The sequence below is a fragment of the Copadichromis virginalis genome, linkage group LG20 (assembly GCF_057382275.1).
Source record: "Copadichromis virginalis isolate Kocher_CV1m ecotype Utaka linkage group LG20, C_Virginalis_male_GT1.1, whole genome shotgun sequence".
Classification (NCBI taxonomy): domain Eukaryota; kingdom Metazoa; phylum Chordata; class Actinopteri; order Cichliformes; family Cichlidae; genus Copadichromis; species Copadichromis virginalis.
In genome coordinates, this window is record NC_140637.1 from 18359785 (window position 1) to 18383220 (window position 23436).

At 39.9% G+C, this 23436-nt stretch overlaps 2 protein-coding genes across 2 annotated transcripts; both read right to left on the bottom strand.

Moving 5' to 3' along the window:
- Positions 1-4795: 4795 nt before the first annotated feature.
- Positions 4796-6603, bottom strand: LOC146684611 (CMRF35-like molecule 3). The gene is made up of 4 exons (XM_085444705.1): positions 6517-6603; positions 6054-6422; positions 5214-5265; positions 4796-5057 (listed from the first exon to the last, which is right to left on the bottom strand). The coding sequence occupies exons 1-4, from the start codon at positions 6551-6553 to the stop codon at positions 4955-4957; spliced, it is 561 nt and encodes a 186-aa protein (XP_085300831.1). The 5' UTR covers positions 6554-6603; the 3' UTR covers positions 4796-4954.
- A 13764-nt stretch (positions 6604-20367) lies between these two features.
- slc60a1b (solute carrier family 60 member 1b) lies at positions 20368-23210 on the bottom strand. Its single transcript, XM_085444065.1, has 10 exons — positions 22981-23210; positions 22684-22882; positions 22215-22457; positions 21930-22092; positions 21654-21775; positions 21340-21513; positions 21087-21234; positions 20922-20992; positions 20658-20778; positions 20368-20531 (listed from the first exon to the last, which is right to left on the bottom strand). The coding sequence occupies exons 1-10, from the start codon at positions 23208-23210 to the stop codon at positions 20422-20424; spliced, it is 1581 nt and encodes a 526-aa protein (XP_085300191.1). The 3' UTR covers positions 20368-20421.
- Between the last annotated feature and the right edge of the window lie 226 nt (positions 23211-23436).

Consider the following 23436-nt stretch of genomic DNA (forward strand, 5'->3'; position numbering starts at 1 on the left):
GTCCAGATGCATTACTCAGGTCCTGTACCAAGTTTTTGCAATGTTTTTTTTTCTTCTTTTTTCTCATTTTGTAAGAAAAATAATCTCAGATACTGTTCATCTGCTGTTGTTTTTTTAAGATAAGATAAGATAAGATAAGATAGAACTTTATTAATCCCTCGGGTGGGTTCCTCTGGGAAATTCGACTTCCAAAAAGCACAGCAACGACCGAAGTTACAGTTACAGAATTGTTATATATATATATATATATATATATATATATATATATATATATACACACACACACACACACACACACATATATAAATACAGAGACAAATATAAATAAAATATACAAAGGGGATAAATAGAATAAATAGGAATAAAAAATAAAAATACAAGTGAATTGCACATTTCAAGTATTGAGTCTATTGCACTGTTGACTATTTACAAAAAGTATTGCACAAGGTATTGTACAGTGAGGTGAAGAGGCACTACAGCTTAGTTGTTCCCCCCTCCTTTGTCCTCCTGTTTCCCCTCCCTCTCCCCTCCAGAGAGGAGTTAAACAGTCTGATGGCGTGTGGGACAAAGGAGTTTTTAAGTCTGTTAGTTCTTGTCTTGGGGAGAAGCAACCTGTCACTGAACAGACTCTTCTGGTTGTTAATGGCCGTGTGCAGAGGATGCCCAGCATTGTCCATAATGTCCAGCAGTTTCTTTAATGTCCTTTTCTCTGCCACTGTCACCAGAGTGTCCAGCTTCATGCCGACCACAGAGCTAGCCTTCCTGATCAGTTTCTCCAGCCTGGATGAGTCCCTCTTTGCTGTGCTGCTCCCCCAGCACACCACAGCATAGAAAAGTACTCCAGCAACCACCGACTGGTAAAACATCCTCAGGAGCTTCCTGCAGATGTTAAAAGACCTCAGCCTCCTGAGGAAGTACAGTCGGCTTTGGGCTTTTTTATACAGGTGCTCTGTGTTGCATGACCAGTCCAGTTTATTGTCCACCCACAGCCCGAGGTACTTGTACTTGTTGACCACCTCCACCTCCTCCCCCTCTATCTGAACCGGCAGTGGACCTTCTCTGGACCTCCCGAAGTCCACAACCAGTTCCTTAGTCTTTGAGGTGTTGAGTTGCAGGTGGTTTGTGTGACTCCATGCGACAAAGTTCCTCACCAGACTTCTGTACTCCTCTTCCTGATCATCCCAGATACACCCCATGATGGCTGTGTCATCTGCAAACTTCTGAATATGGCATAATTCAGAGTTGTAGCAGAAGTCAGAGGTGTACAGGGTGAAGAGAAGAGGGGACAGCACAGTTCCCTGTGGTGCTCCTGTGCTGCTGACCACAGTGTCAGACGTGATGTCCTTCAGCCTGACGTACTGTGGTCTGTCGGTGAGGTAGTCGGAGATCCAAGCCACCAGGCAGGGGTCCACCTCCATCCTGTTCAGTTTTTCCTGAAGCATACAGGGCCGGATGGTATTAAAGGCACTGGAAAAGTCAAGAAACAGTATCCTGACCGTGCCTTTTCCCCCATCCAGGTGTGAGTGGGCTCTGTGTAGGAGGTACAGGATGGCATCCTCCACTCCGACACCCGCCTTGTATGCAAACTGTAGTGGGTCCTGGGCATGTTGTACCTGTGGTCGGAGGAAGTTTTTGTTTGTTTTTAAGACACAGTTAACAAATTTGCCAAGTTACAATTTTATGCCTTTTAAAACGAATCATCTTAAAGCAAAGATATTTGAATAAATTACTTACTTACCAGGCTACTGGTAAGTAAGTAATTTATTTTAGTTACTAGTAACTAAGTATCTAGCAATGCAACCTAAAATTGGTTCTTTGCTATGTTGTCTGTTATGTGCAGAGGTGGGAAAAGTACAGATGCTAGTGTTAACAGTACTCCAGTATGAGTTGAACTGCTGATTCTGTCACTTAAAAGATGTTACCGCCTTTATGCTCGCCTGTCTTATGGTGAGGTACTGCAGCTACAGTTTATGGGATGTTGTGCCAAAAAATAAATGAATAAAAACACCATCCCCCTTCAACCCCGGACTATGGCACACACAGACTTTTGTATCTTTCATCTCTTTTTATGCCGCATCTCCTGGTGACTAACATGCAAACATAATTGCCTTTCACATGTTATTGTTTAGACTCAAATCAGTTTGAAGTTTGAAGGCTTGCAGTGTTTTAAAATAACAACTCCTCTCAAATACGTTAAACTAAAAGTAACGAGTCTGTTTTGAAAATGTTAAGAGAACAAAGTACAGATATTTGTTTAAAATGTAGGGAATAAAAGTAAAAAGTTGTTAGTAAAATCAATACTCAAGTAATGTACAGATACTTGAAAATTCTACTTAAGTGCAATAACAAAGTATTTGTACTTTGTTGCTTCACACCTCTGGTTATGTGTAGACCCAACACTGGTTCAGCCCTTGAGTTCAAAGCCTTTTTTATTCTTGAATGACCCATATGTCAGTGTTTAAGTGGCTTATCAAACAAAAAAAGATTCCTCTGAAAATAAGTGAAAAAAACAGCTAATTTCTGAATTGGAACTTTGAAAGACTCTTGGAAAGCCTGACCTTTGCTATTGGTTAAGACTTTAAGCAATAGCATGGAATAAAAAAAAAGAGGAGAAAATGGGTCCTTGGAAACTGAATAAAATGAAACAAGGGGTGGCTGAAAACTGTTGTATTAAACCAGTAATTCTCAATCTATGGTATGCGTACCACTGGTGGTACGTGGGCTCCCTCTAGTGGTACGCAAGAAGTCTCTCCCAAAATTGTAAGATTAAATAATATACCATGTTCTGATTGAGGGATTTCTGAAAAATTAAAATGTACAGTTCTGCTATCACTTCTGACATAAATTAAGACAGAAAACGAAACAGTTTTTTACGGTTACTGAAGTTGGGCTAGCTGTTATATAATGATGTGCTACGTGGTGGCTCACTATACAGCTGTGGTTAGCATAATATAAACAGAGTGAAGCTGGAGGATGAATGCTAACTTTTTTCCACTTGATAAAGTTAACGCGATGGTTCCCGATGGTTAGGGACAAATGTAATCACATGGCAGGATGCTGTAAACGGACCAAACTTCAGTCAGAGAAAAACTGAGATAATCAAACTACAATATGAGGTTAGTCATTAATATATTGCTGCATGGGCTGGGCAGTAGTCAGTTAGTTACATCGTAAGGTTTTAAAAACTGAGCTTTAATTGAATAGTGGTGATAAAAACTGAGAGAGGCCGACAGTGATTGCTAACTTTTTAGGGGCTTGTTCAGAATAAATGGAACAAGATACAAAGCATTAAAACATGTTAAAAACAGGAAGCGGGGTTTGTCAACTCATCACTTAAAGACGGGATATCCCACCTGCTGTGAATGTTTTAATGCAGTACAGTTGTTATTATTATCACTTGTCACATCCTGTTTATGACAATAACATTCATATAAGAAATAAAATTGTCTCATGTAAACAGTATATGGTGTTAAATAGGCCTATACTACTGTACTATAATGTGGGTCATAAGGGTGGTACTTTAAGAGCCATATATTTTATAAGGTGGTACTCATTGTGAAAGTTTGAGAACCACTGCATTAAACAATGTATTTCTTGTCTCAAAACTGTACTCACATTCCCACATGCACACTGAAATAGCTATTGGGTCTGGGTTATACAACCTAGAAGACTAAAATGAAATGTTTCACCTAAACCTTATAGTCCGTTTTTACATATGAAGGGAATGGTGTTTTTTCTTCTCTCATGACAGAAATTATTTTACACAAACAGCTGGAAGAGCACAGGTGTGAATAATGATATTAGTCAGACAGCTTTAGTGCTATGGTGCTGATATTTTGAATACTGACTTACTTTTACATTGACATAGCTACTGGAACGTGTGACAAATACCTGATATCTGCAGTTAAAAAGGTTTCAGAGATGTTGTTGTCCACCCCCACCTGCACGAGGGACACAATATCAAAGGCAACACATATTGCAGCACAGCGAGAGAATAAATGATTCAATGCCTCTGAGATAAAGTGAACATTATATTTTTCTATAAAATAAGATTAAATGCAGGGTTATTGAATTAGATTGTATAGGGGTGTAATGGCAATGAACACCAGTCATAGATGTTCAACGTCTTACAGCCATTACTACCAGGGTAATCAAATCTGCTTGACAATGATCACTAATCATCACTGCTTCTCTTTGTGTGCATAATATGGGAAAATTTTGAGGAATTTCAGTGTAATCCACTTTTGATTATCACTTTAACAAGTTTACATAAATTAACTTGGATAGTAACTCATTTCAGCTCCAGGTAACCTGTTAGACTATTATGTATTACTGAGGGCAAGAAGCAAAAGTCAAGCAAGCGTGAAACTATATTATTGCAATCCTCAAATAACTTTAGAGAGATCCTAATGATCCAACCTACTTATTGTGAGTGTTTTGACTTTTAGAAGGAGCTCCTCACAATAGTTCACCCTGTGTTTGAATATGAAGAAAATTTTATTCCACATGGTTTTCAGATCTCTGGAATGCAATATTGACAGAAATCTTAGATATCAGAGATTCATCGCAAAGAGAATAACAATCATCGTGCCCGCCCATATGAGATCTGCAAATAAATTAAGTGAAAGCCAAGGGCCCTCTAGGATTTGAGGCTGTTAATTTTAAGCTGATAGGATATTCAATAGTTGAGCCTAAAGTTATCTTAGGCACTGACATTAAAATGAATGACATTTAAATCATTTAAATACTTAGAAAAAACAAAAGAGTCTGAAAGCCTCTTTTTCATTTGGTTTATTTTCAGCTCAGGTCACACATTGAATGAACATCCACTGGAAGAATAGTTTTAGTAGGATTTTGTTAATACCAATTTACCCATGTTTCCTTTTGAAAATGATGACAGTGTAAGACTTAATCTATTAATGTATAGGTTCTGAGGGTAAAATGGTTGTCATAGTCATATTTTCCTTGCAGTCTTTATTCTCCATTCAGCGATATGTGTTGATGCCAAAGAACACAGCATCAAAATAAAGAGAATCCAACGTAGAGTCACCCACGAACTAGATTTAAAATAAATAAATAAATAAATAAATTATACGTACTACTATCTGTTACTATTTTTGTACTGGACAGATGATTATTCTAATGTTTACTACTACATATAAAGAGTTGATGGTGATATAGTAAACAGTTTAATAGCCTTAGACTCTTCTCACCTTTTTTCATCTTGAATTGGAGTAATTTGTGTGCTGGTGGTTGGGGTTGTCACTGTGGATAAGAAGACTTTGCATTAAAAGTCAGTAAATGATATTCTTGATATTAATACTGACTTTCCCCTTATAATCGCATTAGAAAGCAGTTCAGAGCGTTATCAGGTGTTTTCAACAGATGTTGAGAACAAGAAATAATCTGATATCTAATAATAACATAATATCTTATAAGCTAATGGAAATAATGAGAAATAACAATTAAATTTGAAAGTGGAAAAATTCAAATATCAGAAATGACCATTTTTACAATATAGCTTTTGTTAAAGTTTAATCATCTTTTATATACAATATATTTTCTGCTCCATACTACCTACTAGATGACAAGCAGTGTAATTTAAAAGGTGTTCTCAGACTCATATGCTAATAGTTAGAAGGTCAAATCAAAGGTACAACTTGTGGTTGGGTTATATTTCGCTGTGGTGGAGCAACATTAAAAAATCCCCACCACAATTATGATCAGTCTTTGATTAAGATGTTGATAAATTGTCAGTGTCTCAGATGAATATAGATGGTCACCTAGATTTGAAAATTATAAGAATCTTACTCAGAAACTTACTTGGTCGTTCAGATGACAAACAACATGATTGTGAGGCAAACAATGTGTTGTTTAACTAGTTTAGCCAAAAGGTTCAGACAACACTCGAGCTGGCCTTTCTAGAGTAGTAATAGATTACATTTACAACTTTAAAGTTTGGTGATTATTCTGTGTAAGCAAAGAAAGAAACTACTGAATCAGCAATAGCACATCTTTATCATCATGATAAAGTATCTGAAGCTGAAGTTTACCTGCTTGGGAGACGAGGAGGCTGACACCAGTAAAGATATTTCTTCCAGGAGTCGCAATGACACACCAGTACTTATCTTCGTCACTTTGTCTGATAGATGTCATAGTCACACTGAACACTCCCACTTCCTTATCATCAGCAATGAAGGTTCTGTTGGTAGAACGGTTCTTTGGTGTCTTTACCACTATCCTGCAAAACTCATATATCTTTCCTCTGCACCAGTACTTTGTGTTTTCTTTGTACTGAAGGTCATACTGACAAGGCACCTTTACAGACCCTCTGTTTGTTGCTTTTACCACCTCTGGAGCTGAAAGCAGAAGTGATTCCGCTGCATGCTGTATTATCCACAACAACAAACAGAAAGCTGGACCTGCAAAATCCCAAACCATTTAACATCACATGTTAATCAGATAAGTGTGCAATTGAAGAAAAAAATGGCAAGGCAAGTACTTTTGATAGATTACCATTAAATAGGCAGACAAATGTTCCAGAGGTCCTCATGGTCGTTATGAAAAGTTAAAGGGTAAGAAAACACCAGCTAGGCAACTTCTCCTTTGGTCTTGCGCAGTAATGTCATACTGTGTCATACTCTCCCATTGCTCAAAATACCACAGCCAAATGACAGGAAATTCTTGACATCCCGATAAACAAAGACACAGGACTAGGCAACAACAGGCAACAACGCAAAAGAAAGAATGTTTGAATGAAGGGCAAGTTTTCATCTGTATTAGTCCCTTAAATGGAAGTGTCACTGAAGAAAAAGTCAAAGTTGATTAAAGTAATCACCTTCATCCTATAATACATTTTTTATCCTGCTGGAAGATGCTTTTTAGTGTGTCCATACCAAATATGTATGAGAGTTTTAGCAATGTGAGTGTCTAAGTTGTAGAATAAAACTGAGGTACAGGGGGGCAGGAGGGGACAAAGGAGGAATGCCTCCCCTGACCCTCAGTGATGCACCTGTACCTAAAGACCTTGCATGTGTGATGGTGGGATGGTGTGGGAGGAGGGATTCAATTGAAGATGGGGAGGAAAGGTTGTTAATCCCATATTGTATAATTAATCTGTCAAATGGAATAAAGTCTGTTCCTTCAAATATATGTTTCAAGTATTTAATTCCTTTACAACTCCAATCTGGGAAGTTAATCATATTATTGTTCTGTTGTATGTCAGGGTTGTTCCAAATGGGTGTAGGTTTGGATGTGATTAATGAAGAGCCAGTCATTTTTAGAAACGCCCACCATACTGTCAGAGAGGAGCTGATATTGATACTTTTAAAGCATATATGTCGTTTGATGTTTGAACTAATGAATTGTAGGTCAGAAATCTCTATAATATTGCATAGTGCCTGTCTACGTGTAGCTAGGGCTCATCTGACAGGGCATGTTTTAACCATCCTGAGATGACTTGTAGCCTGTTGGCTAAGAAGTACTGTTTAAGTTAGGCAGATCTAGTCCTCCTTCATCCTTGGTCTTTGTAGAGTTTTTAAGCTGATGCGTGGGGGTTTATCTTTCCAAAGGAATTTAAAAATAGAAGATTCCAGAGATCCAAATCAGTCTGGTGGTGGCTTACTCAGGATCATTGAGAATGAATAAGTGATTCTTTGCAAGACCATCATTTTCATTGAAGCAACCCTTCCCATGAGTGATATGGGTACCGATTTCCATCTAGCCAGATCATTTTATGCCCTTAATCACTATTTCCTCCTGATTTGCTGCTCCTAGTGGTTCGATTAAAAACTGCAAACAGTGAAAGGGAGAGTGGGCGTCCCTGCCTTGTGCCTTTCTGGTGACAGAAGCTGGAGGATGTTTGGTCATTTGTCCTGACACATGCTGTTGGAGAATTATATAATACTTTTAACGAGTTTAGGAAAGACTTTCCAAAACCAAATTTTTGGAAGCTGTAAATAACAATTTCCAGTGTTTTTGCTACGTGAATGGTCTATCAAATTAAGTAAGTTGGGTCTTTGTACTAAGAATTGTGTGTGTGTGTGTGTGTGTGTGTGTGTGTGTGTGTGTGTGTGTGTGTTTAATGAATAATTTCATTGAATTCTAGTTTTGTTTGTCATATTTTCTTCAATATTTCCTGTTCCTGGAAGGACACATAGGCTTCTTCTAAAGATTTGATGATTTCGTATAATTTCTGAATATGTTTGTTTTCTCTTTTTATGTGATGAGAATTAAATCATTTTACCTCTCATCACAGCTTTCCCTGCTTCCCAGAGAACAGATGCTGATGTTCCAGGCAGGTCACTACAGTCTAAATATAAAGCCCACTCTTTTTTAAAATATTTAATAAAATCTTCATCTTTAAGCAATGATGTATTAAATCTCCAGCTTTTACTTGCCGGAATGATCTTCTTATGTATTAGAATTAAAGATACAGGAATATGATCACTGACAGCTATCGGGTGTATCTCAGTGTCTGAAGTGTCATTCAACAGTGAGCTGCTGACTTGGAAATAATCCAGACAAGAGTAGGAGTCATGGACATATGAGGAGAAAATATATTCCTTACGGCTGGGGTGAAGGGAACGCCATGTGTCGCAAAGTCCGGAATGCCTCATGTACTGTTTAGCTATATTTGTGAACAGCCAGTTGTGCTGAGTTCCTGCTGTATTGAGCCTGTCCATTTCTTCATTTAGTCCAAAGTTGAGGTGGCCCCCAAGAACAAGTGAGCAATCTAGGTGTTCAATAAAATAGCGTGGAAGAATGAGGGGTCATCAACATTTGGGCCATATATACTTACAATACATAACTTTTTGTTAAGTATAGATAATTTAATTAGGAATCTTAGCTAGGTTAGGTAGGAATCTTAGGTAGATCGAGAAGGTAGATTAAGAATATACCTTCTCGATCTTCTTCATCTGGCTGCTCCCTTTAGGAGTGGCCACAGCAGATGATCTGCGGTTCGAGCCCTGTCTTGGACAGTCTCGGTCGTTGTGTCGTTGGGAGAGACACTTCACCCGTTGCCTACTGGTGGTGGTCAGAGCGTCAGTATCTGGCAGCCTCACCTCTGTCAGTGCGCCTCAGGGCAGCTGTAGCTACAATGTAGCTTGCCATCACCAGTGTGTGAATGGGTGGATGACTGAACGTGTAAAGCGCTTTGGGGTCCTTAGGGACTAGTAAAGTACTATACAAATACAGGCCATTTACCATCTCACTCCATCTCACCATCTCAATTTTCAGTTCAATTTAATGTTATGTCTAAAGTGCCAAATCACAACAAGAGTTGCCTTGAAGTGCTTTATATTAGCATTGTAGGGTAGAGACCCTACAATAATACAAACATAATACAATAATACGAATCCCCAGTAATTTCCTGTGTCACACTACCAACCCTCTGCATGTCCTCCTTCACTACATCCATGAATACAGTGTCATCTGCAAACATTATAGTCCACAAACTCCTCTCTAACCTCATCTGTTAATCTGGCAACCTCACAAATATGAATGGGCTTCCTGATGGTTTCCTAATGTAATCGCACCACCGCTTTAAACCCATCTGTCACTCTGACCACACATCCTAATACTGTCCTCATATAGTTGTCTCAATATCCTAATGTCATGCAGTACCATAGTTCCTCTTATAGCACCCTTATTTCTAGAGACTTACACATTGATTCACTGCTTTACTCTATGCCTTTAAGGGCTCTCTATCTATCATGCACACACTCACACTTTTAGGATCAAACCAACAACCATCAGGTTGGTAGCTGGAAGGCTCTAACTACTGAGTCACAGCTGCTGTAGGACATGGCAAGTAAATAAGAAAACATGGCAACAGAATGTAACAGTGAGAAAAGCCTTCATTTTGCAATGTATGAGGAAGAGATTTTTGTTTGACAGTCAAGTAAAGAAAGATTTTGTCACTGCTGTGTACTCTCCTGCCAGTAAGTAGTTGTATAGTCTTCGGTTGCTGTAGTTGTTTGTTTAGTATCCTTGTCCTGCTGAATGATGAACTGCTGTCCAATATGCTTTATGTGTTTGGCTGAATCTGAGCACACAGACTGCTCTCCTATAATTCTGCATTCATCCTGTTGCTTCTGTCAGCAGTGAGATCATCAATAAATGCCAGTGGGGGCCAGCTACATTGGCAGCCATATGGCCAAACCCTAACAGAAACTCGACCGTGTTTGACAGATAACAGAGTATGCTTTGGGCCATGAGGTATTTTGTGTTTTTTTTTTTACCCTCTCCATTGTCCTGATCATTTTCAATTCAATTCAATTTAGTTTTATTTATACTGCAATGCACTGTATATTCTAAGGTAGACAATAAAATAGTACAACAGAGAAAAACCCAGCAATCATATGACCCCTATTGAGCAAGTGGGAAGGAAAAACTCCAGCAGAACCAGGCTCAGGGAGGGGCGGTCATCTGCTGTGACCGTTGGGGTGAGGGGAGGAAGACAGGACAAAAGACTAGACTAGATTAATAATAACTAATGATTAAATGAAGAGAGCTGTATAACACATTATAACTGGAAAAGGTGGCTGAAGAAAATACTCAGTGCATCATGGGAATCTCCGAGTCTACACCTATTGCAGCGTAACTAAGGGAGGATTCAGGGTCATGTGATCCAGCCCTACCTATATGCTTTAGCAAAAAGGAAAGTTTTAAGGTTAATCATAGAAGTAGGGATGGTGTCTGTCTCCTGAATTCAAATTGGGAATCTAGTAAGCATTTTGGATCAAATGAAGGCTTTTCAGGGAGTTTTTAGGACATCCCGATAATAACAAATTACAGTAGTCCAGCCTTGAAGTAATAAATGCATGAACTAATTATTGGCGTCACTCCGAGACAGGATGTTACTCATTGTAGAGATATTGCACAAATGGAACAAAGAAGTCCTACATATGTCTTTAACATGTGCACTGAAGGAAATATCCTCTTCAAAAATGACTCCAAGATTCATCACACTGTTCTGGGATAAATATTTCTAAGATTTTTATGGCCAAGTACAATAACCTCAGTTTTATCAGAATTTTTGTCTCTTAAAAGTGGTTAAAAGTTGTTTTTTTTCCTTCACCATCAAAACGTATTTCAGTTGTCCAATATTTTGTGCTCCATGGTTTACCAGCTTATTTACCATTTTCCAATGTTTTGTGGGGGGTTTATGTGTGTTTTTTTGTTTTGTTTTTTTAGAACACACTCAGCTGGTTCTTTTGGCCAAACAGCTCACCTTGATAGATTAATGCTTTCCTCATTATTGTCTCCAGCATTTTTAAAATTTACTGAGCTTCTTTTATATGAAGTAACAGCTTAGTAACCAAATGTTCTTCTACTTGTACTTGTTTCAAAAAGAAATACTTAAAGATACACCAACTCAAAAGCCTTCTACTAAAAGAAAAAGAAATAAATTTATCTAGATGCTTACAGTGTGAACTGTTTTCAGAGTGCTGGAAACAATTCAATTGTTTGTGAGATTCGGTTTTCTGGGACTTTATACTTTAGGGGAACAAAAGAGAAGAACTGTGCCCTCTGCATATAAACTCGGTCGTTCTGTTGATTTAAAATAAAAGTGCTGTGTATAATTTCTGTTACTTTATTTCCATATGTAAGTTAAATGACCTGGCATAAGCCATGCAAAGCAATGGACAGAGCACAAGAGGGTTGAACAAGAGAGTGCAGGCAGGGTGGAGTGGGTGGAAACGAATATTAAGGGTGATTTGTAATAGAAGGATAGCAGCAAGTACAAACAGGGAAGTTTAAAAGATGTCAGTGAGATCTGATACGATTTATCCGACGATTTGGAGATGCTGGCACTAACAAAAAGACAGGAGGCTGAGTCAGAGGTGGCAGAGATGAAAATGCTAAGTTTTTTGTTGGGAGTGACCAGATCTATCCATCCATCTGTCTTGCTCTTAATGATTTTTATGTTCATGTAAAGCATCAGAAATCTGCCTTTTATTCGTTGTCATCTCTTTGGAATGACTGTCTAACATTTCATCCTTTTTCTGAGAAATTCAGAAGGGGTACTTTAAGCTGATTTATTCCAACAGTAGGTGGCACTAAATATCAGCCTGCCACACCACATAATTTACAGTCTGATTTCCTAATCCAGTTGTTTTCTTCGTCTCTAACAACAGTCTGCTGCATAGCCTCATCAGACTTTCTCAAATCTTTAAAATTATTTTGAAGATATGAATAGCTGTGGGACAAACAAAGTTCTCCCATTGCTTCACATATATTGCATTTGTATGGTTTTCCTCAGGCTTTTATTCCTCTAATTTGATTCTTTGCCATTTTGTACCATTATGCATTCTAATGGCTCAGTAATGATGGAACGGATGCCAGTATTATAATAAAAAATCACACTTAGTTTCCTTTTATGGGTTTCAATATTTTATGTACCCATTACATTTGTACTGTAGAACTTTAGTGGACTTGATAGTTTGATTATTCATGTTGAAGGGAAGATTATTTTTAATATTTTGATTTGTTATTATGTATTTTACGTGTAGCAAATAACAAATTGCCTTTCAATAGTATCTAAAGGTATGAAAAATTAACAGAGCTATTTTTTCAGTTTAGAGCTTTGCTCACACAAACAAACTTCTTCAGAGCCCCGATCTCAACATAAGACAAATGGGACAACATGCTAAAAACTGATATATCACATTGTATATTATGCCTCATAATAAAAAACCAAACTGTTAATACAAAACTTTTTGTGAGGAACCTTTAATGATGCTAATTTGTGTTAACACTTAGATAGTCAGCCTACAAAAAACAGAACTATCCCATTGCATGCATGTGCCTGTGACTAAATTAGCAATGTGGTTGCAACACCCATGTGCACATCTGTTTCTGAAAACCCTTAGCTACATAAATTTCATGTATAACACATAGAGAATCATTTCTACCAGATACAAAGAAACTCATTTCAGGTTTGTGAATATTTAAGATATTTGAGTTATATTTTTGTGAAGAAATGTATAATGTATGTGTATAATATATGACAAATTGGTCTTTGACTTATACCCCAAGGTAAGAATTAACTCTTCTGAATTGACAAAATGCCCTTAGTGACAGCTTAAACTGGATTGTTTTTCACTTGTAACCAAAAAATCAGTACGGTATATAAATGAAACATCCTACTCTCAGCCTGCTTGACATTTATTTGACCTTTGGCTTTTTGCAGCCACATCAGCAAATTGTTTTGGAAATTCAAGTGGGACTACTTCTGCTTTGAGGCTCTTGTTTCAGCCAAGGTGCTTTCCACTGACAGCAGCTCTTTAAAAATGATATAAACAGTTAAAGATATAGAGGGTTATTATAATAGAAGCTGAAATGACTAGATAAGGTCTCCATTTACCCTGGGAATGCACTGGATTGAATGCAAATCATTCTTTATGATATATCATGACCCTTCTTTAGGCGTGATTAGAGTTGTCAAACATATTTATCATCACATATCTGCAACCTAAATAGGTTTTCAAAGGCAATTTTGTCTGTTGTTTGTGTGAGTTGACTCTTAATGTCCTATGTCACTGCTCAACAGTAACATAAAATTTACAGCATGACACAAAGGCATATTTCATATCATTAATCCCTGCACTTTAGCAAAATCATAAACATCCATCTTTCATCTTGTTTTGGTCTGTCTCTTGGCATTGGTTTGTCATTTATTCCACACTATAGAAATTTAAAAAGTAAAAAGCTCTTAGATGAGAGTATTAAATGTAGTTTTGCATTCTAAACAAACAGGTTTGACAAATTTATCAATGGTCTTTTGAGGTTTTTGTATAATATTTTATATCAGCTCGCTATTTGCTGCTGAACTACTTTTGTAATTGTGTTTTCCTTGAATAGAAGAGTCCTTCACACAAGGACTAAGCATACCTGTAGAGACTATGCCTGGAATCCTGATAAGCAGTCACATGTTTTTGTTAAATCTTCTGCAAATAACCCCATTTCATAGATGTAGCATTTTGTAATGTTTTGTTAAATTAGGTGTCTATAAAAGTGAGTCAGCCTGTTGACCTCCTAGTAGGAGATATTCATTTGCAAAGTACTGGCTGGGAATTGTGGTTGTATGTAAACGTATCTTGTTGTTTCAGTCCAGTAGGTGCTCCTGGTAATTATTAAGATTCACATATGTGTTTCATCTCCCTAGTTAAGTAGTTTTCCAAGATAACCATCCAGTCGTTAACTTAGGTGGACACCCACTTAAGCCTGAACTTATCTTCTATATGTCTTTGCTATTATTTTTTGGGGGTAGTTTAAAAAACATGGTGCTTTAAAGTCAGATCAATGGCCAGAAGAATGAAGGAGTACATAAAATAATTTGTTTGGAATTTTTTTAAATATGGTATTTCATTTAAGGAACAATATTTTACACAGTTAGGTGTATGGGAGTGGTTTAGTTGTCACTGCAGTGCAAAGTATTGGATTCACTGGCAGAACTCGGCAAGCAAGTCTTTTCTCTCTGAATAAGATTTTGGCTAGGATAAGAAAATGCACAAATAGCTGATACTAATTGGCAGCTCTCTTTAGCCTGCCTGCCACTTGCTTTGACGTCCACCTCCACCCCAGCATGAGTTCTGCCAACCATCAGACCATCATTAATTCAATTATTTAATTCCTGAGGAAGTATGCGTTTGACATTGACTGAGACTAGCCAGCATTCAGACAATGCCCTCCTGAGGACTCCTGAGGTTTTCCTGGAGTTATTATAACATTATTTATTTATCTGTTTATTTGGAGTGTCTAGTCTTCTACTCCACTTGTACTTTTAGTGTCAGTAAGCTTTAAATAATTCTGTACCTGATAGCAATGTGACAAAATGCCACAATAAAACCCCACGGGGTGTCCAGCTCACCACCTGAACATATTAAAAATCATGATATCTGAAGTTCAGCACTAAATATTTGATATCTGCTGACATTCAGAGGAAGAGATGAAACCTGACTTTCAGAATGAGACCAAGCAGTGCAACAAGGCTTGTCTTCTTATGTCTGCTGCTGTGTTGGCTGGAAAGGAGACCATTGATTCTGCTTATCATATTGACAAGCGTGGCCAGTATGCATTTGAAGCATTATAGTGCATTGCAGTTGAATGAAATGGCTCTAAAAATGAACTCCTGGACCCTGAAATAATTAACCTAAACCTGTTGCCATTGTAAGGTTTTGTTTTTCACCACTAAGGCCCTGGATATTAATATTATGACATATGAATTTTATGGTTTGTGAGTACAGTAACTTCAAATGCTCCTAGGATAAGAGTGGCTATTTAGCTGTGGTGAGTATTCGAATATCTTCATTGAAATTGGGTGTTTTGTACAGCGCACGCACGCACGCACAGTTTCTGTAGGTTTACATCTGTAAGATATAGTTGCAGTTATATATACAAAAGCACATGCACGGCCTCAGAATAAGTTGGTTGTTTAAAGTAAGACACACTCCTGATTAAATAACTGATGACATTTCATGCTGTCACTGATGCCCTGCTTTGTGACAGCACGAATCTGTGAGTCTTTGACAGATGAAGTAACTGAAGTATGGAGTCAGCCTCGGGATTTGCCATATGACTACAAAGGAAAACCACAGCATATTCATGGGCTATGACATCATCAAGAATCAAATCAAATCAAATCAAATCACTTTTTATTGTCACATCACATGTGCAGGCACACTGGCACAGCACATGCGAGTGAAATTCTTGTGTGCGAGCCCCACAAGCAACAGAGATGTGCAAACACAACAACACAAACGAGCAAAATACAAGAATGGCCAACCTGAAACTAATAAATATATGTACAATATATAATAGTGTATGCATTTCTGGATGTGTATACTAAATATTTTCCTACGTGTGTGTGTGTGTGTGTGTGTGTGTGTGTATACACATTTTTACAAATTAAATAGTAAAAAAATAAAATAAAATAATAATAATAATAATAATAATAAAATATATAAAATATACAGAGTTGAATATGTGCAAAACAAGTGGCATTTATATACAGTGTGGAGTGCATAATGTTGAAGTTCCAGTAGTGAAGCTGAGGTGTCTATGACGTGTTCAGCAGTCTGATGGCCTGATGGAAAAAGCTGTCTCTCAGTCTGCTGGTACGGGACCAGATGCTGCAGAACCTCCTTCCTGATGGAAGCAGTCTGAACAGTTTATGGCTGGGGTGACTGGAGTCCTTGATGATCCTCCCCGCTTTCCTCAGGCAGCGCTTCCTGTAGATGTCTTGGAGGGAGGGAAGCTCACCTCCAATTATCCGTTCAGAGCACCGCACTACTCGCTGGAGAGCTTTGCAGTTGTAGGCGGTGCTGTTGCCATACCAGGTGGTGATGCATCCAGTGAGGATGCTCTCAATGGCACAGCGATAGAAGGTCCTGAGGATGCGGGGGCTCATGCCGAATCATTTCAGTCTCCTGAGAAAGAAGAGGCGCTGCTGCGCCCTCTTCACTGTTTTGTTTGTGTGTACTGACCACGTAAGATCCTCAGCCAGGTGTACTCCAAGGAACCGGAAGCTGCTCACTCTCTCCACAGCAGCGCCGTTGATGGTGATGGGGGTGTGTACTTCTCTGCACCTCCGGAAGTCCACTATCAACTCCTTTGTCTTTGCGACGTTGAGGGTGAGATGGTTGTCTTGACACCAATGGGTCAGGGCGCTGACCTCCTCCCTGTAAGCCGTCTCATCACCATTGGTGATAAGACCCACCACTGTAGTGTCGTCCGCAAACTTCACAATGATGTTGGAGCTGTTAGTGGCTGTGCAGTCGTAGGTGTAGAGTGAGTATAGGAGAGGGCTTAGTACACACCCCTGTGGAGCACCAGTGTTCAGTGTGATGGGGGATGAGGTGATGCTGCCCAGTCTGACCACCTGGCGTCTGTCAGACAGGAAGCTAAGGATCCAGCTGCAGAGGGAGCTGCTCAGTCCTAGATCCTGCAGTTTCCTGTCCAGCTTCGAGGGAACGATGGTATTGAATGCTGAGCTGTAATCTACAAACAGCATCCTCACATACGTGTCTCTCTTCTCCAGGTGTGACAGGGCAGTGTGTAGTGTCAGGGCTATGGCATCATCAGTGGACCTGTTGTGGCGGTATGCAAACTGTAGAGGGTCCAGTGAGTCGGGTAGTGCAGAGCAGACGAAGTCCCTGACCAGCTTCTCGAAGCATTTGCTTACGATGGGGGTCAGGGCTACAGGTCGCCAGTCGTTCAATGAGGAGATGGTGGAGGATTTGGGTACAGGGACGATGGTGGCCATTTTGAAGCAGGCTGGGACTACAGACAGAGAGAGGGAAAGGTTGAAGATGTGCGTGAACACTCCAGCCAGCTGAGCCGCGCATGACCTGAGGACGCGGCCGGGAATCCCGTCCGGACCAGTAGCTTTGCGTGCGTTCACCTTCCTGAAGCACTTCCGCACATCCTCCTCAGACACAGTGTGCGCACTGACGTCATCCGCGGTGCGCACACTGTCCGGTCTCATGGTGTTCGCTGTGTCGAATCTAGCGTAGAATACGTTTAGATCCTCACACAGAGAGGCCGTGGTCTGCGGTGTGCTGGTTTTCCCTCTAAAGTCTGTGATCGTGTTTAGTCCCTGCCACATACTTCCAGATCAAGGGTACAGACACACAGAGAATACTTATTTTTCATTTGTCAGGGCAGTTTTTGGCTGTGATGAGTTACTGAACTAAGTTAAAATGGTCTAATCTCCATAACCTATATGTATTCAGTACATTCATATATTAAGTGTGAAGCATTTATCTTTGCCATATAGGAGGAAAGGTGAAAAGAACATTTATTTTTTTCTCTTGCCTGTCCCGTTTGGTTCTTTCACCATCAAAATTGTTGTCTGAAGGCCAAGAAAGATGCCCAACAGATTCACTTTACCAAGTGGATCATCACGGCCTTGCTGTATTGGTCCATTTGATTGACCTTTGTTAATATTATTTATTTATTGTATTTTGTTTTATTTTATTTTAAGTTATTACAGATGGGACAAACATGACTGGGGGATAGTAAGATAAGATAAGATAAGATAAGATAAGATAAGACTTTATTGATCCCACAACGGGGAAATTTTTGCGTAGTAAAGGGAGAAAGAAAGAGAGGGAGGGAAAGAAAAACAGAGCAGAAGATGAACAGTGAGAGACGGCACTTAAAAAAAATAAGAAAAGAAATCACCTGGATCACCTGTTGAGAGAAAAAAAAAGAGAAAACAACCAAAAAGAGAGCAACACAATACACACAACATCACTGCAATAACCTAAATAAATGTAAGTAAGAGTAAATACTACATTTCGAATGTTGTTGTGCAGCACCCAAGACCAACAGCGCACAATGTGCTTTGAGGCAGCAGCCAAGAAAGGTGCAGTTTGTGTCTGTGACACCTGTGTGCATAGCTGTGTGGACAGGCGTGCTTGTATTTAAAAGGTTTCTGCATGTTACGATATGCTAGAGGTTGTGGAGAGCCACAGCGCCGTCCCCCAGGGCATGAAGTAGGCATGGATAAGATCTAGAGGCCCTCAGAGCGCGAGAGCCCAAGGAGGACCAACGGAGGACCACCTCTCCTATATCTTTCCCCCACCTGCAGGGTGAACTCCTGGAGAGTAGAGAACTCCTGCAAGGATGTAATAACCTCCCTGCCAGTTGAAGAGGCCCCCAGTTTGCCCGATGCACCAGAGGCCCCCCGCGCCAGGGCTGAGCCCCCGTGCACGCACCTGCCCACAACCTTGGTGACACAACAACCAGGACCCAAGCCCCCAAGACCCAGCCAAAGCCCTAGACCGGAGGCAGAGCACCCCCAGAACCCCAAAGGCCCCATGCCCGCCAAAGACCCACCTAGGGGCAGCCACACTACCAGGCCATTAACCTATGTCCGCCAGCACAGACCCTCCCCCAGCCCTGCTGCATGCAGCCACCAGAAAAACACCATCCAAGAGCCACCAGTGCCCCTAACCAGGTCGTGACCACAGCCCCCGGGTTAAGCCAGGGAATTGTCCCTAGGGGATCCCCAGACGCCCTAAGGCCGTCCCTACTCCCCACATCAACCACAATAGCAAAGGCGGGATGAAACTACAACCCCCCACCCCTACTAGGGGATGGAGCTGATCAAAGGAGCCCAGAGGTACTGATCTAATGTGGTGGCAGAGGCTATATCAAGACTCATGTGATCTATTAGATGGTCTCTATATTGGTCAGACTTAATATTATTTTTATTTTTCAAGTTCATTTCCAGTTAATTTTCTTAGCAATGCATACCGCAGTGAAAACCATGCAGGCTGTATTCATTTCTGTAGTGACATCATCCAAGTTGTCCAACAAGCACACTAGAGGGGAGGTTGGAATGTTACATTTCAGACACTTTAGTAAGTCTTCCCATATCCCGTGCCAAAACTTCTGAACTGGTGGACAGAACCAAAAAGCGTGGATGTAGTTGTCCAGTGTATTGCCTTGACAGTGTGGGCAGTTGCTGGTAGACGTAAAGCCCATCTTGAACATCCGTTGACCTGTATAGTGCAATCTATGTAGTATTTTGTTTTGTATTAATTGTAGACTGGACTTCTAATCAATTTAAAGGTTTTTAAGCATATTTGAAACAGGAAGTTTTGGTCTAAGCTGACTCATAAATCTGATTCCCATTTTGCAATAGGAAGGGCCATTTTGCAATAGGGTCATTTTGCAATAGGAAGGAAGAACAAATGTTTTTGATTAGCTGTATTTCATTTCACATTTTCCAGATAAAGTTTTTAATCATGATAATGATGCTGTCTATATCGCTCCCTGCTGGTCACCTGAAGGTTGACTTGCTGACAAAGAGCAAGTTTGGAGATGCCATAGTATGAACTACTTTTATGGATGACTACAAACCCCATAACTCAATTTTAATAGCTATGGAAAGTACGCAACAATTAATCTCCTCAAAAACAGCCCAAATGTGGAAGAAAATATATTACGGAATCCATTTAGGAACTTGTGTTGATCTGTGCAGGGTGTACTTTGCTCTGTTAAAGTGTAAGCTGGGTTTGGTTTTCCTCGCTCTCTCACCCTACAAATCCAGAGGCATAAGCAGAACTATCCGAACAATAACTATTTATTTGTGAAGTTTTCCAGCCTGTTGACCCCAGTCGAGTCCCCTTCACTAATAACCAGAATGAACACAGCTAATGGAGCCAGTGGTGGAAGCTCTTCTGATGTTGATCATGTATTGTAAATGCAATATAAAACAGAATAAAACACAATTTGATGAATGCAGGTTGTAATTTATAAAAACAATCTAAGAGACCAGACTGTCATCTAAAACAGTACTGCTTTGCAAAAACACACAAAAAAAGATACACTTGCACACACACTGTTTGATGACCTTTTTGTACTGCAATACTCAGTCTCTACCAGTCGGCGGTTAAATACACATCAGTTCGGGCTCTCTTGAATATTCTCTTCGTTGTCTATCTGTTCTGTTTTGACTTCCCCGTTCTGCTCTGTTGCTGGCTCCTCCACCATGGCTGACTTTTTTGAGGTTCCTGTTTGGATGGCAGGGGGGTTGGAGAGGGGGTTGATGAGCAAAGAAAAACAAACAAACAAACTTTCAGCACACCCACAATTATTTATTTCAAAGGAGTGTCTGAGGATTCTGGCTGATGCTGTACCTGTGAGGTAATTTCTGTGCATTCGATGGAACAGCAGGAGACCAATAAAGAGGATAAAACCAATGCAGGCAATTATCATTCCACACAGCAGGAAGCTGTAGCTGCCTTCAGTCTGAATAATCTGCAGATGAGACAGCAAAATTTAACTCCTGAACATGAATCTTAAATCTCGACTGGGCTTGTTTTTTTTCTTCGCAATTAAAAGCCCATTTTTCAACTTCTGCACATTCTCTCTTTAATAATGAAGATAGTCATCACACTTACTGAGCCAACAAGAACTTGCATTACCATCTCTCCCATCCCTGCACTTGTCACAAGGACAGAGGTTGCGCAACCTGTAAAAAAATGCATGCATAGTTTATTACTTCACCTCTTGCACTCATTCTACTGCTGAGTTATTCTTAATGCGCAGATAACACTTCATCTTACCTTGGTAGTCAAGGATGTCTTCAGTGTAGGCAAGCATACAAGGGAATATGCTGCTCAGAAAGAGGCCACATAAACACGTCCCGACAAACAGAAAGATGCTGCTGGTGTAGAAAATGAGCAGCAACAACACAGTAACAATAGCTCCTGCCTGTAAAAGACAAATAAAAAAACAAAGAAGAGGATATATGCTCCATTTAGCATTTATATATCACCAAGTGATATATATCACCTCTAAATGTTTTATTGGCCTTACCAGGTTGAATATGAGTAGTTTCACAGGCTGGAAACGATATGAGAGTGGTATGGACAGCAAACGTCCAGCAGTGATAGCTGCCCAAAAGATACTGGCCAGGTAACCAGCCGTCTTATGAGGCAAGGACATCGGTGGTGCCACAGCGTAGGTGTACACAAAGCCGGCATATGCACCCTGCAATGAAAATCGACGTTCTTTCATGTGCTCTACTTTCTGGGATTTATGTGGAGCAATTTTTGTAAGCACACACAAAACTATGTGTAAAATATTAGGTGAAATGAACACCATGTCATTTATCTGCACTCCTCACTCACCACAATACCATCAGTCATAAAAAGCACCATCCCACCAAGAATATGAATCATAAAGAAGGATAAAGGCAGCCCGCGCAGGTTATCATTCTGACAACAGCTAAAGATACTCCCATGACCTGTAACTGGGCAAAAAGTCACAAAATGACAGATTGGTGTACACGAAGTGCAATTCATTCCTTTGTTTTTTATCCAAACTGGTTGGAAAATCATAAAAATTGTGTATTTTTCCATTTTAAAATAGTCCCGGTGCAAAAATCTCTCCGTCTATATCCTTACCCCCAGCTTCATGTTCATTCTGTTCCACAGCTGGGCCCTCGGCCCCCTGCTGGCTCTCCATTGCTAGTTCATCCTTGTCCAAAAGACGTGGCGTGCCATTGGGGCAACATGGGATCAGCTGCTCTCGATACATCAGATATAGGACTGCAATGGGCACAGGCAGCTGAAAGTAAACAAATATTCAACTTTTTTTTTCTTATTTCAAGAAACAATAATCATACAATAACAAACAAACAAACAAAACCCTGCTCCTCTCATTCAATGTACATCTGTTCAGCTTCTTACATTAATAAGTGCCATGATCCAGAAAGCATAGTGCACACTGGACTCCTCTTTCTCTACCCCATGGGACAGGTTGCTCAGAGGTATGCTGTGCTCTACGATTGGACTGTTTCTCAGCATGCTTCTGAAATGATGTATGACCTCAGTCTCATTCCCTGTGTGATTCCCACAGCCTGTCTCTGAGAGGAAAGGATCTGCAATCAGTGGGCTCACTAGGGCACCGAACCCAATGAAAAAATGAAGAGCCTGCAAAAAAGTAGAAAGGCCAAGGACATTACTTACTGCAGTTTTTGAAGAACACAGTATATTACTAGCACCTAACTTCACAGTGCACTCCTATTGAGAATCTTTTGCAAATATTCTCATCGTTTTGTCTCTATATAATATCTCGATAATACTTGACAGGCAAAGCAAACACATCTGAATCGGCTCATTGAATTTCAGTATTTTGATCATGTCGGTACTTTTTCACCTGTAGGAAAACGGCAGAGTCCTTCTGATATATGGTCACCAGTTGGATGTTAGCAATAGTGTCAATCAGACCCATTGCCAAACCAGAGACAGCCATGGCAATGGCCAAAACAAGGACATTATTGCACAGAGGGATGATGGCAAATATTACAGAGATGACAAGAGCAGAAAAAAATAAGGCCGCAAGAGCGGTCAACAACCTTTAAAAAAGAAAAGAGAGAACGAGAGGTCATTTATGCAGGCCTTCAAGACTTTAATATGACAGCACAGACTCTAGTTGCGAGATTGTGATACTTACGTTCTCTTGAAAATACCACCAACAGAGCTGCCAATCAATAAGCAGAACTGTTGGGCAAAAAACACCCAGGTGATCTGACTAAGTGTTGAGTTTGTTTGACATTGCAAGTCTAAAATCGTAGGTCCAAGAAAAGCAATGCAGAGTCCAAAGCTGAAGAAAACACTCCAGTAAGTGAGTGTGTGATGGGCATTCCTTTTGAACAGAGTTACAATCCGCTCATCCAGAAACATCTTGGGCTCAATAAAAATTGATGTAGCTCAGTGACACTTTCAAGAAGATATTTTTTTTCCCTTTTAGAACCAACTTTTGCATACGCGTTATGGGAAAGCAGCTTCACAGAGTTTTCGTGGATACTTGCTGCAACATAATGAGTTTCTTGATCCCTTTTAAAGCTTTAAGCCCTAACCACTTTGTATTGCTTAACAGGAAAGGATGTCCTCTCGAGTTAATGGATGA

Bases quoted from the DNA above. Each gene is read 5' to 3' on its own strand.
- LOC146684611 (XM_085444705.1), bottom strand. From the start codon at position 6,553: ATGAGGACCTCTGGAACATTTGTCTGCCTATTTAATG. The intron at 6,423-6,516 runs GTAATCTATCAA...GGGATTTTGCAG, and splicing joins ATTTGTCTGCCTATTTAATG to GTCCAGCTTTCTGTTTGTTG. The intron at 5,266-6,053 runs GTAAACTTCAGC...TCTTATCCACAG, and splicing joins CCTCCTCGTCTCCCAAGCAG to TGACAACCCCAACCACCAGC.
- slc60a1b (XM_085444065.1), bottom strand. From the start codon at position 23,210: ATGTTTCTGGATGAGCGGATTGTAACTCTGTTCAAAAGGAATGCCCAT. The intron at 22,458-22,683 runs GTGAAAAAGTAC...ACTTTTTTGCAG, and splicing joins ACTCTGCCGTTTTCCTACAG to GCTCTTCATTTTTTCATTGG. The intron at 21,514-21,653 runs GTGAGTGAGGAG...TTTTCATTGCAG, and splicing joins TTATGACTGATGGTATTGTG to GGTGCATATGCCGGCTTTGT.